This window comes from Rana temporaria, chromosome 7 (assembly GCF_905171775.1).
Source record: "Rana temporaria chromosome 7, aRanTem1.1, whole genome shotgun sequence".
Lineage (NCBI taxonomy): Eukaryota > Metazoa > Chordata > Amphibia > Anura > Ranidae > Rana > Rana temporaria.
In genome coordinates, this window is record NC_053495.1 from 65,152,160 (window position 1) to 65,165,908 (window position 13,749).

The 13,749-nt window shown below is 44.2% G+C and overlaps 1 protein-coding gene across 1 annotated transcript; it reads left to right on the plus strand.

Moving 5' to 3' along the window:
• The first annotated feature begins 844 nt into the window (after positions 1 to 844).
• Positions 845 to 4,390, plus strand: LOC120945385 (histone H1.0). The gene has a single exon (XM_040359515.1). It carries the CDS (start codon positions 1,283 to 1,285, stop codon positions 1,871 to 1,873), a length of 591 nt encoding a protein of 196 aa, XP_040215449.1. The 5' UTR covers positions 845 to 1,282; the 3' UTR covers positions 1,874 to 4,390.
• Positions 4,391 to 13,749: the final 9,359 nt, after the last annotated feature.

The following is a 13,749-nucleotide window of genomic DNA, read 5'->3' on the forward strand; positions in this document are numbered from 1 at the left end:
TGTATATAATGGGCAGATTGTGATCCCAGCCCTGATGAAGGCAGAGAGTGGACAGTGAATGTATGTGACCTCTCAGGCTGTCCTCCATTGGGGGTTTGTGTTTTCCATGATTGGGGTACACTGCTGTACATTGTGGGGGTACACACAGGCTGACATATGATGACAGGAGCCCGGTGCACCCCACATTTCCCAGTCCCTGTTCCCCCAGCACAGGAATAGCTACTTTGTAACACTCCTAAAGTCTGTAGAAAAGTTGAGCAAAAGGTTGTGAGATGTGGTCAGAGGGTGTCCCCGGAGTGTGGTTTGGGGGTGCCGTTGTGCCAGAGTTTGGGGTGTCCCCCAGGAGGGCTCCAGGCCCTCCCACCTCTCCCTGATGGACACACTGGGCTCCCTCGTCTGTGTGTTAGTTGGGGTCGCTTTTGCCGGCCCCAGTAGGACTCATGGAGGACGGATCTGTCCTCTGATGGACCTCACCACTGGCTCAGGGATGCACCTTCACCCTGCCGGAGTGTCGCTCCTAAGGGGCCCCCAGGGGCCGATAGACAGGGGCCAGAATGGACGAAATGTGTGTGATTTTAGCAGCAGTACGGCGCTTTTCGGGGCTCTCCCGCGGGCTGTGGGGAGTCCCGAGACTGTGAGACCGGGGAAGCTGAGAGAGGAAGGACCGAGCTGACAGAGACTACGACTAGGGGGCTGGCGCGGCGCCCCGGGGCTCAGGGAATGGACACTTTGTGTACGCCAAGAAACACAGATAGCTGAGGAGCGGCGCCATGTCTGCCTCTTCCCGCCCGCAGCCGGCAGTCTTCAACTCGGTCCGACCTCAGCAAATACAAGGCGGGAACCGGCGGGAGGGGCCAGTAGAGGGAGGGAAGGCTCCGAGGAGAAGAGTGTTTGTGAGTGTCGCCGAGCAGCAGAGAGACAGCTGAGGCGGAGACACCTTTCAGGGGAAGAACGCTATTCAGAGGAAGAAAAAAAAAAAAAACATTCGGAGGAGATAAGACTAGTGACTTTGTCCAGGGACAGGTGCAAACTCCATCCATACACTGACTTGGCTAAAGGACTATAAATACCTGTGAAGGAACAGACAAGTTACCAGACTGATTCTACAAGCTGTCCCTTCAGGACTCTTTATTTCTCAGTTAACCATTCCATTCCTGATTTGCCTGATATTGTCTATCGACAGTCCGAGAGGCTGGAATAGAAGGCTGTGAGACAAAAGAATTTCCCAGCCGCCCTCCCAAGAAAGTTTTCCTGGTCTGAGGCACCTGCAGTCAACACCAACATGACAGAGAACTCATCTGCCGCACCGGCCGCAAAGCCCAAGAGGTCCAGGGCAGCCAAAAAGTCCAATGACCACCCAAAGTACTCGGACATGATTGTGGCTGCGGTCCAGGCGGAGAAAAGTCGGTCCGGCTCCTCACGACAGTCTATCCAAAAGTACATTAAGAATCACTACAAGGTGGGGGAAAATGCCGACTCCCAGATCAAGTTGTCCATCAAGAGGCTGGTGACCTCTGGTACCCTCAAGCAGACCAAGGGTGTTGGGGCTTCTGGATCCTTCAGGTTGGCCAAGTCTGACGAGCCTAAGAAACCAACTAAGAAGCCCAAGAAGGAGGTCAAGAAATCGGCAACTCCCAAAAAAGCCGCAAAGCCGAAAAAGGCGGCCAAGTCTCCGGCCAAAGCCAAGAAGCCAAAAGTGGCAGAGAAGAAAGCAAAGAAGGTGACAAAGAAAAAACCAGCACCCTCACCTAAAAAAGTCAAAAAGACAAAGACTGTGAAAGCCAAACCCGTCAAAGTAACCAAGGTGAAGAAGGCAAAGCCATCCAAGCCCAAGGCAAAGGCCACTCCAAAGAAATCTGGAAGGAAGAAGTGAACAAAGCTGATGCAGTTTGTGGACAGCTCCGAACCGCTTGTGTACATAGTTTTCTAACCTTTAACCTTTTTCTCCTCCAGTACAACTTTCTAAATATGATCCTTGTAATTCCTGAGGACAATATTTTTATTTATGTACATATTTTCTTTTTTTGTTGTTTTAATATATTTGTGCAGGGGATTTTAAAAGTAGATTGATGGCATTTGTCTGCATTAATTTTTGTAGTATCTAGCTTGTAGCTTAGGTTTAAAGGACAACAAAGACACTTCTAGCTAAGGTGTAACAGCTGCATAACTGTTTTGATAAATAGTTTGAGCATAAAGAGGGGGGGGGGAGTTACTAAAGACTGTTGCTGCTGTGCATAGTAACCAATCAGCTTCTAACTTCAGCGTATTCAAGTAAGCTTTACCAATAAAACCGAGAAGCTGATTGGTTACTATGCACATCTGCACCAGCTTTAGTAAATCCCCCTCAAAGGTTGACGATAAACAAGTTTGGAAGTGTTGATCTAATATATGAAAGATGGGAACATTGGGAGAAATTACTAAGAAGTGTCTGAGACATATATTTTTTCTCAACTATAGCAAGCCAATCGTCTTTTACATTTTCATTCTCGATGCTGCATTGAAAAAATGAAAGCTAGAAGCTGATTGGTTGCTATGGACAATAACACTAGCTGAGATCTCACCTGTTTCAAACACTTTTTATCTGTTTCAGTGTGTGCACTATTATTCATTCGCTTTTTTTTCTTTTTCTGCTCCTACATAGACCCACACATGTGTCTGCTGGAAATGATTACCGCTGCACTAGTAAAAATACTGGAATAATAGCCATTGGTATTGGGCTGTTTTGCTTTAAAAGGAAATCACTAATGAGATATGGTTTTTATTTCAGTAAATTTAGTTAGGCCCAGCACTACATTTATTAGTAGGCATTCTGTAAACAAAGGCTGCGGACGCCAGCTTATCCTGAAAAGTACAGTAACAAGTCTGGGGAGATCCTTTAGGCCGTTTGAAGCTGAAGTGTCCTGTTTGTAAAATTCCTATTACCTGCTTGATTTTTTACTTCACAATTGCGTTTTACAAATCTATTGCTATGTTAGTTAATCTTCATTATATAACATAATAGTTATATGCACTTATTCTAGGCTTGCCAGATCTCCCACATCGTTGACTATATAATTGTATTTGTGACAGGTCCTAATCCTAGAATATGCTGTAACACTGCTAGTGTGGGTATGCTCCACAAACTAGAACTTCAGCTATTTTTACAGTTTTATATTGGTTGCTCCTGTCCCTTTTTATTTCTAGAAACGAGAGTGGGCATCACGCACGAAACTATCCTAAAGAACTATCTGTGATGTCCTGAGTTAGTCAATCAGCATCTTCGTTTCCTATTCGGTAAAAGCATGAAAGGAAGAAGCAGATTGCTTCATAGGAGTAACACAGAAAGGGTTACTTTTAAATACATATATCTGTGGATGTCCATTATATTATTGCGTAGTAGGCACCCACTGCTACATAAATACAATGTCACCACATCTATCCACTGCCCCGATTCCCACTGCAGCCCCATTGATAATTATGTTGTTTGTGTGAAAATAGCACACTGCCCTCCCATAATGCTTTGCTAGGTGCTTAAGCAGGGCGGCATATACCTGGCATAACCACTGTCATTTGGGAGGAGAGGGGTTGGGGATGTGCCCAAAAGTGTATAAGAGCTGACTGAGTAAAAGATTTTTTTTTTCTGAGATCTTTGCAGGAGATGGCAGCACAGATTGGATGGCAGGTATAAAAGGTTACCTACTTCAAAGGGGGATTACCGGAGGAGTTTTTTTTTTATTTTTATGACAGGTGTACATTAACTACACAGTAATATAATAAAGAATAAGTACAATGTAACTGTATGTTTAAAGCCTAGCACTTTTTAACATCTAGCAAAATACACAACACGTAACTTAATAGAGGTGTTTACTGTATAAAGTGAGAACATGTTTTTGATTAGTAGGTCGTAGCTGTTATTTTACATGAGTTTTAAGTACGGATTTAAGGGGAGGGTTTTTGTCAATGGTGTTAGAAACTATCATTTAAAGCCCAACTCCAGTTAAAACTTTTTTATTTTGCATAGAGTGGGGAAGGTTTAGAACATTAGCATTTTTATTACTGTTGCGTGTGACCCCCTTTGGAAGTTTTCCTTACATGATGTGCTATCCCTGTGACACCGGGACCAGAAATCACAACCAGCAGACTGAGACAGCAATAGAAACTGCTCCAAAAAGTTTTTGTTGCTGCCTCCCTATTGTTGTGACTCCCTGTCCTCTGAGTAAGAAAATTAGCAGAATTCTAACCCATGGTGGCTTGGGGACTAGCAAATAACGATCTGACAATTTTACCAAAAAAGAAAGACATGTTTTAGTTAAAGTTGGGCTTTAGAATGTGTTTTGCTTTATAGTTTAGCAATGGTGAATTGTGTTCCTTTGTTATTAAGAATCTAAAAAATAAAATCCTGTTTTTGCTGCGTTTGTTTCTGTAATCATTGGTAAATAATTTTTTGAAGCATGACTAACATATATTTTAACACCCAGGGCCTAATTTTCTATGGTGGAGAGAAAGGTGAGGGGAAATACAGGCATTCAGTGCTCTGCAGGACAATTTTAACAAAAATGACTAGACGTTGAATCATATAACACCACACTACAGTAAATCAGGCTCAGGAACATCAATTCATTTTACTTCCCTTTAGTAAATAAGGTCCTAAGACCCAGTCCTGGAAACACATCCTTTTGTGGGTACTGGATGATTGAAGTTGAGAAGTATTATCCTGTTATCAATGCATGCAGGTAGGTACCAGAAACACTCAAGGCTCAAAATACTCAATTCCTGATGTTCTATACAATTTTAATTAAGCCAGCTAACATTTAGACTCCCTTCACACTGGGGATTTCACACTATTGCGCTAACAATTGCGCCTGCTGTTTCTCCAGTGTGAAACCCCCGAAGGCTTTCACACGGCAGCGGTGCGCTAGCAGGACCGCTCCAAAAGTCCTGCTAGCCACATCTTTGGAGCGTGTTTACCGCTCCTCCACCGATCCTTCGCATTGAAAGCAATGGGAAACCGTGGCTATACTGCCGGCAATGCGCCTCTGCATCTACCCCACAGATTTACAGTGACTGCACTTTCAGTACAATTTCAAGTGCACTTTGCACTTGTAGTGCAAAGTGGATTTGCTTTTCGTAAATAACCCCCATTGTGTTCTCCATGAGCTGGGAGAACAGTGGTTATTGCTAGCAGTTATAATAACGCATACAATCAGACAGACACATTCAGCTTGCCCATACATGGTAAAAATTTCATCCGGTTCCTGCTGAATCGGCCAAGATTCAAACTGGCTATGACCAGCTTAACCCAGAAGAAGTATTTAACCACTAGAGACCTGTGCTATAGCCGAATGATGGCCACAGCGTGGACCTGAAAATCCGGGAGGCCGTCAATAGACGTCCTCCCCTTTGCACGCGCAATGCGCGCCCCCTGCAGGGCGTGCTCTGTGATCACTGAGACTCGGGTGATCACAGATCCGTGTAAGAGAACGGTCCCGGCCCCTTACTATGTGATCAGCTGTCAGCCAATGACAGCTGATCACATGATGTAAACAAAGGATCTGACAGCGTGAGGAGAAAAAAAAGCCGATCACTGGCTTGTGTACAAAGGACATCAGTCCCGAAGAGGTAATTCTGCCTCATCTGTGCCCACCTGCCAGTGCCACCTCTGCCAGTGCCCATGGTGCCACCTATCAATGCCCACGAGTGCCACCTATCAATGCCCACCAGTGGTGCCACCTAGTAATGCTTCCTATCAATGTAACCTACCAGTGCCCATTATTGCCACCCATCACTGTAACCCATCAGTGTCACCTATTAGTTCCACTTCTTAGTACCACCTATCAATGCCCTTCAGCGCCATCCATCAGTGCCGCCTTATTGGTGCCCATCAATGCAGCCCATCAGTGCGTACATCAATGAAGGAGAAAAATTACCTGTTTGCAAAATTTTATAAAAAAATATATAATTTTTTTTTTATCGGGTCTTTTAATTTTTTTGTACAAAAAATAAAAACAGCAGAGGTGATCAAATACCACCAGAAGAAAGCTCTATTTGTGGGAAGAAAAATGATAAAAATGTCATTTGGGTACAGTGTTGTACGACCGCGCAATTGTCATTTAAAGTGCGACAGCGCTGAAAGCTGAAAATTGGTCTGGGCAGGATGGGGGTTTAAGTGCCCAGTAAGCACGTGGTTAAAGTGGTTGTAAATTCTAAACATTTTTTACCTTCATACACTTCTTGCATGAAGGTAAAAAATGTTTAGGTGCAGCATTCCCCCTCACCCCCCTTTTACTTACCCGAGCCCTCATTCGATCCAGTGCCGTGCACGTCTGTGGCTTTTCTCTCCCCTCACTTCCTGGTCTAGCTGGCTTTGCTGGAGCAACGGGAGCCATTGGTTTCCAGTACTGTCAATCAAAGCCGGTGATGAGGGGGCAGGTCCGAGTGCCGCTGTCTGTGTCAATGGACGCAGCAGCAGGGCTCGGCTGCGAGCACCCCCATGGGAAGCAGCTTCCTATGTGGGTGCTGGACAGAAGGGACAGGCCTGGAGCGCTGGCAAAGGACCCAAGAAAAGGAGGTTCACAGCAATTCCATTGCACAGAGCAGGTAAGTAAAGACATATTTGTTATTTTTAAATAAAATACAAACATACCTTTACAATCACTTTAAGTGCATCAGCATAACAGCCTCTCAACTGGTGTCTTCAGCATGAGATTGGCAACAACACTCCCCTATTTATCTCATTAGAACGTTACCTAAAAAAAAAAGATTGCTAAGCCCCAATGATGAATCGGAAAGAAAGCAGGAGAATATTGTGTACCCAGTGGAATGGGTCCTAAAAAATATTAAAGAAGAAGGAAAGGCTATCTAAAATGTAAAGCCTGGTACACACGATCAAATGTTCTGCAGACAGGAAAAGTGTAGGACTTTTGTCCGAAGGGCGTTGGCCGTGAACTTGTCTTGCATACGAACGGCAAAGAATTGTCGGCTAACAAACACAAAACGACATGTTTTTTCAGCTCTTTAGCGCCACCCTTTTGGCAACTTCTGCTAATGTTGTGCTATGGTTAGCATTGCTTCTGAGAATGCGTGTTTGTACTTTGTTTTTTTTTCCGGAGGACTTCTGTACACACGATCGTTTAACCCGACAACAAATGAAAATTTTAAAGCATGCTATCCAACATTTGTTGGTGGAAAATCCGACAACAATTGTCTGATGGAGCATACAAACGGTCGGATTTTCCGACAACAGCCTGTCATCACACAATTCCTGTTGGAAAATCCGATCGTGTGTATGGGCCTTAAGCTTTAAATGTTGCCCGCCCTCTGCCTTTACTATTGCTGCATATTTGTTGTAATAATAAGCAGTGTATATATTTTTTTTCCTAGCACACAGCTCTGGGCAGCTTGGTAAGAGGTAAGAACCAACAGTGGTGAGGAATTCCCAGAGCAGTGACGTCATCCCACTGGTGCCAATGCGCCGAGCATTTATACAGGTATTCACACAGCTCATTAGAAATTGTATGCAGCATAAATAAAAGAAGGGGGTGTTGGGGCAACATGTAAAACTTACTTAGTGAAAAGCCTTTTCTTCTTTCAAATTTTCTAATCCACAGGTTTCATAAAAATAAAACCTGGTGTTCAGGCATTTTCTGTCATAAAGTTGCAGCACTCTATCCCTGCCTTCAGGTATGATGTCACCAGTGCCGGCCCAAGACATTGTGCTGCCTGGTACCAAGAATGAAATGCTGCCCCCCCCAAAAAAAATTACGCCCACCAAAATGCCCCCACATCCATTATTTTATATCATGATAACTAAAGTGGACCTATCATGGCTCTATACATGTATATAGGAGTATAAAAAGGACCTGTTATGGCTCTATTCATGCAATTAACCCCACAGTGGAGCGGAGAGCGGAGCGGTCGGGCGGCAATTAGCCCCACAGTGGAGTGGAGAGTGGAGCTGGCAGAATGGGATAGCGTGCAGGCAGGAAATTTGCTGCCCCCCTGAAAGTGCTACCTGGTACAATGGTACCATCGGGTCCCATGGTAGGGCCGGCCCTGGATGTCACTTTGTTGCATGAGTTTCTGATGGAGAATACAAGTGGCAATAATATGCATTAGGGTAGGGCACCCTGAGCAATGTAATGGAGGTATCATGGAGTGCATGCATGCAGACAGGAGTGTTAGAAAAAAAGCCAAGGGATAAATCCAAGGAAAACTCCAAGCTCACTTACCGACCAGCCCGCCGACAATCAAATTAACCTGTATGCGTTAAAAACAGGGGTTTAGTCTGCACACATTTGCAAATACATGCATAGCTACAGGCCACACCAAGGCACCCCGTTATCTGTAGTCCTATTACTAGCTTATGAGTGACTCATAAATGGAAGCACATCAGAATGCAGCGGCTCTTTGCGGGCAGCGTTAACCCTTTTTCAGCCGCTAGCAGGGGGTTAAAAGCGGCCCGCTAGCGGCCAAATAGCGCAGAAAAAACAACGGTAAAGCGCTGTTAAAATAGCGTTGTTTTACCGCCGATGGCGCAACGCCCCAGTGTGAAAGTAGCCTAATGCCCCATACACACGATCGGCAATTCCGCCAGCAAAAGTCTGATGTGAGTTTTTGAATGCAAATTCCGACCGTGTGTATGCTCCATCGGACTTTTGCTGTAGGAATTTCTGCCAGCAAAAGATTGGGAGCTGGCTCTCAAATTTTCAGACGGAAAAAATTCCTATTGGAAAATGCGATCGTCTGTAGCAATTCCGACGCGCAAAATTCCGACGCATGTCGGAAACAATTCGATGCATGCTCGGAAGTATTGAACTTCGTTTTTACGGCTCGTCGTAGTGTTGTACGTCACTGCGTTCTTGATGAACTAAAGCCAAGCTTGAGCAGAATTCCGTTGGAAAAACCATCCAAGGTTTTAACGACGGAAAATCCAGTCGTGTGTATGGGGTATTAGATTTAGTCCACCTGAAAGGGGAGTCATTGGCTATGCCCTCAGTTAGCAGCTGAATGTATTTTGTTTAGGACAGGAGTTGGTAGCAAACCATATTTTTCCCCTGGAGTGATTTTCATTTTTTTTTTCATTCAGGTGGAAAAAATCGAAATGTTTAGATTTTGTTCACCTAAAAGGGGCATTATTGCATAGGTTTTAGGTTAACAGCTGCATGGATTTTTGGTTTTAGATAAGAATTTCTGAAAAGCAACATTCAGTTTCATTTTTTTCCCTTATAATGGGGATCCATTTTAGAGTGGGTTCAGCCTAAAGAAATCATGGTTGTCTTAATAGTAGGGATGAGCCGAACATACCCTTGTTTGGTTCGCACCAGAACTTTCGAACGGACCGACCGTTCGCGCGAACATTTAGAACTCCATTGAAGTCTATGGGACTCGAACGTTCGAATTCAAAAGTGCTCATTTTAAAGCCCAATATGCAAGTTATTGTTGGAAAACGTCTTTGAGAACCCGGGTCTTGTCCCAGGGAACATGTATCAATGGAAAAAAAAGTTTTAAAAACTGTAGTTTTTTCTTGAGCAGCGATTTTAATGATGCTTAAAGTGAAAAAAAAAAAAAAATCCTTTAAATATGTTACCTGCTGGGTGTCTATAGTAGTGGCATGTGTTTAGAAATGTCCCTGCAACAACATCAGATTACTCTCAGAAAAAAGTAATTTAATACTGCCTGCGGCTTTAATGTAATGTTTGGTCCCTGCAATATGGATAAAAATCATTGAAAAAAATAGCTTAATTTTTCCCGCCACCACTCCCCCCAGGTCATTACAAGACCCAGTGCCGATCCTGACCTCCCTGGGGCCCTAAGCAAAATGACATGGCACATTAAAAATGAGAAGCGGGGGGGGGCCCTGGTGACAGTGACATGTCACATTAAAGCGGGGGGGGGGAGTGGGGGCTTCAGGAGAAGGGGACTTCCTGTCCCACTTCCTCCTTCCGCCGAGGGGCTGAAAAGGAGATTAAGCTTAATCGCCTTTTGGCAGCCCCTCCCTGTAGGCGATCACCTAGGACACGTGACAGGTCCTAGGCGATCGCCTGTCCAATCAAACAGCGCCGGGCCGCGCGCATGCGCAGTGGGTGCCCGGCCGTGAAGCCGAAAGCTGTCACGGCCGGTTGCCTACAGTGACAATGAAGACCCCGGCAGGGGAGGGGGGGAGAGGAGCGGAGCCCCGACCGGCGCGTCGCTGGAACGCTGGAGCAGGTAAGTGTCTGTTTATTAAAAGCCAGCAGCTACACTTTTTGTAGCTGCTGACTTTTAATAAACGTAAAAAATGGGTGGAAACCCCCTTTAAAGAAAGTTGAGAAGTGGGGGGAGGGGGTGTTCTGCTGTCGGAAATGACTCAGCCAACGAGTTTAGAAGCGGGGTGAGGGTGCGAAAATGACTTCTCACCAGGCGGGGCCTCTAGTACTTTGGGGGGCCCTTCGCGGCTTTGCGGGGCTCCAAGCGGCTTGCATAGTGAGCCTATAGTGAGGATCGGCCCTGACAAGACCTTTTGGCCCTATATACTTTGAACAGAAGTATACAGGCGTATAAACAAGATAAGGACTGTAGGTTTCTTAAGTAGAATCAGAACCATGTCATACTTTGCTCCTGCATATTGCACAATTTCCTAAAGAGACCCTCAACAAACTACATGACACTTGTGCCTGATGAGGCCACTGATGTTCCAGTGGTGTTGGCCGGTGAGACTGTCCATACAGGCTTGGCCCTCCAAAGTGCACGTGCTGTGTGGCAACAATATGTCGATTATTTTAGGGGTGGGGGGAGCCATTACAATGCCAGATCTTGGCACAATAAATTATTTTTTTGGGAAAGAAAAATTCTAGAGAAAGGGGGGGCCTCCTTCGAACAAATTCTGTGAAGAACTCCTGTTCTCTGAAGGCCTCCATTATTTCTGCAAGTCAAAATTTAGCAAAAAAAACTAATGTCAGTCAAGCCTTAGCTTTCTCCCCATATCTAACCCACAAACTCATCCACTGATCATAAAGTCCAAAAATCAAGTTTCGTATCGTCGTATTGCACGATCTTTTTTCCGACGTTTTCTACCGACTGTGAACGACGTTCTCATTCACGCAATATCCCTTTATACACTGCGCATGTGAGAAGCTCCGCACGTTTCCACGCCCATGACGATGGTTCTAGTGATTGACACGCCCCTTTTCAGTCGGTCAATGCAAAGAGTCTGAAGAAATGATGGAGGGAAGACAGCAAGCTGCAACCAGGCAGAAGAGAGGCCAGGCACACACCAGGAGGAGCAGGAGGTACAAAGCCACCAACATGAGCTTCGACGAGATGGTAGAGATGGTCGCTGTTCTTAAAAAGGAGGACTACGACGGCAAAAAAGGGCCTTACAAGAACCCCAATAAACTCAAGGCCCAGATCATGGAGAAGGTACGGAGGACTCTCCATGCAAAATTCGGGGTGCAGAGGTCCAGGGAGCAGTTGCGCAAGAGATGGTCTGATTTGAAAATCAGAGAGCCGGACCAGATGGAGAGAATTAGAAGAGTTCTCAGAAGACGTAAGTAATTTTCATGTGTACTCTGAATATTTGTTTTTATTATTTTGCGTCATGTGCTTTTTCTTTCAGGTTGTGTATATTAACAGTCCAATAATAGATGTTTCAAGGTTCATGTTTGTGGGCATAATAATTGGTTGTTCATTTTATTTAAGATCTTTTTATGTGAGACCATTTTTTTATTTAATGTGGCGCATTAATGTGTGTTATTAACTAGATTTAAATAATCCAACTTAAGTCAATATACAGTAAAAGGAGAGTATGCTCAGCACAGCAGTTGATTACACATATGGACTCAGTAGCACAATGGTTGGCATGGTCGATCCGCCCTATAGGCTCGCTATGCAAGCCGCTTAGGGCCCCCTGCAAAGCTGCGAAGGGCCCCCCGAATAACTAGAGGCCCCGCCTAGTAAGAAGTCATTTTTGCCCCCTCACCCTGCTTCTCAACTCGCTGACTGCATGGGAGAAGAGGCAAGAAGTTAGCACCCCTTGCTTCTCAATTTAATGTGACATGTCATTTCCGACAGCAGAACACCCCCTCCCCCCACTTCTCAACTTTCTTTAATGTGACATGTTGCTGTCGTCAGCGCCCCCCGCTTCTCATTTTTAATGTGCCATGTCATTTTGCTTCGGGCCCCAGGGACAACCTAGTTAGCGTGTTACACAGAGGTGATCCAGTGTATACTTGTTGTTTTTCCATGTAGGAAACTTGTCCAAAGATAGAGAAATGCAGCAGCTTTGGTAATGGATAAAATCTTGCGTTAAAGGGTCAATAAAGGAAAACATTTTTTTGCCTAAAATTAATGTCTGCAAGGTAGACAGACAGAATAGTGTAATGATTCTGTTAAAAAACGAGTAAATACATATTAAATTCCTTCATCTATATCACCTCCGGCATTCTAGTTTCTGTTCTCTCATTCACTTCCTGGTTTGCTGTGCTCGTTCATGTAAGAACTACATTTCCCAGTATGAATTGCGGCACGCCCAGTAATTCACACCTTCTTGAAGTCTCTAATACGTAGAGAGCGTCCTGCCACACAGATGTAGTTCCCAGGATAGGGTAAGCAAGTTGCTGACCACCACAGTAAAGCCTCCCATCACGGTGGTCAGTAAAATCAGACAAGCAGGAAGTGAACAGAACAGAGAAGAAATAGAGCAACTTCTAAGCAAAAACGAACAATGAGGAAGTGAAAAGAGGAATGTCTGCAGGTAAAGGATGCTTATTATGAAAAAAAAAATGTCCTTTACAACCCCTTTAAGCTAAGAAGGATTGTAAAAGCAGACAATTGTACCACACTTTTTAAAAAGAATGATTGATATTCCTCTTTCAGGCCTCTAATCTTTTTGATTCATCTATCCCTTTTTTACAATCTCATAGGCCGCATCAGCTGCAGAAGTGGAGCCGACCAACCCCACACAGAGCCAAGCCCCACCCTCGCTGGATGTGCAGGAAGTGCAAATGCCACCACATCAGGTCAGTGTCATACAGCACAGCTTCAGTAATACATGTAGGCCTGCATAATTTTAATACATGTTTTTTTCCCAATTTCAGGTGTACCGAGCTGTTGGTGGCGGCTTAGACACCTATAGTGCCCAGGTGCTAATTGGGGAGATAATGTCCTGCAGGGAACAAATAGAGGACACAAACATCGACCTCGAGAAGATCATAAAGAACAACAGAAAGGTGGACCAAAACCTCAAGAATATTATTGATGTTCTGGGGAGGGTTTAAAAAAATAAATAAAATAAAAAATAGATGTAGACAAGTATTTAAAGGCAAAAATAAGTAAAAAAATAAAAAAAATAATAAACAATTTCTATTAAGATATTTAAAAAAGAAATGAAAATGACACATTTTAAGTGTGATACAATAAATATTTTTGTATACTCAACAATGTCTGGCTTCTTATTATATCAATGCTGCCTAAAAGAACAAATCTAGATTTGTGGTGTTTACATTGACAATGATGAGTATTTAGTAAAGGAAAATAAACATGACACTATGATAACGTAGGAGAAAGCTAGAATGAACTCAAATTAGAAAAGAATCAAACCAAGAAAATTACTAGAACAGGGGCAGAAAAATTGGGCCTTAGGCACTGGTGGCAGTGTCACAACACTGCAACCCCTCACAGATACTGTAATTGGAGCTCAGCAAAGAGCCACATGCAAAGTATTGCATTAAAAATTGTAATTAGACGTCCCTGTTAAACAGGGGCAGAAACATTGGGCCTTAGGCACAACACAAC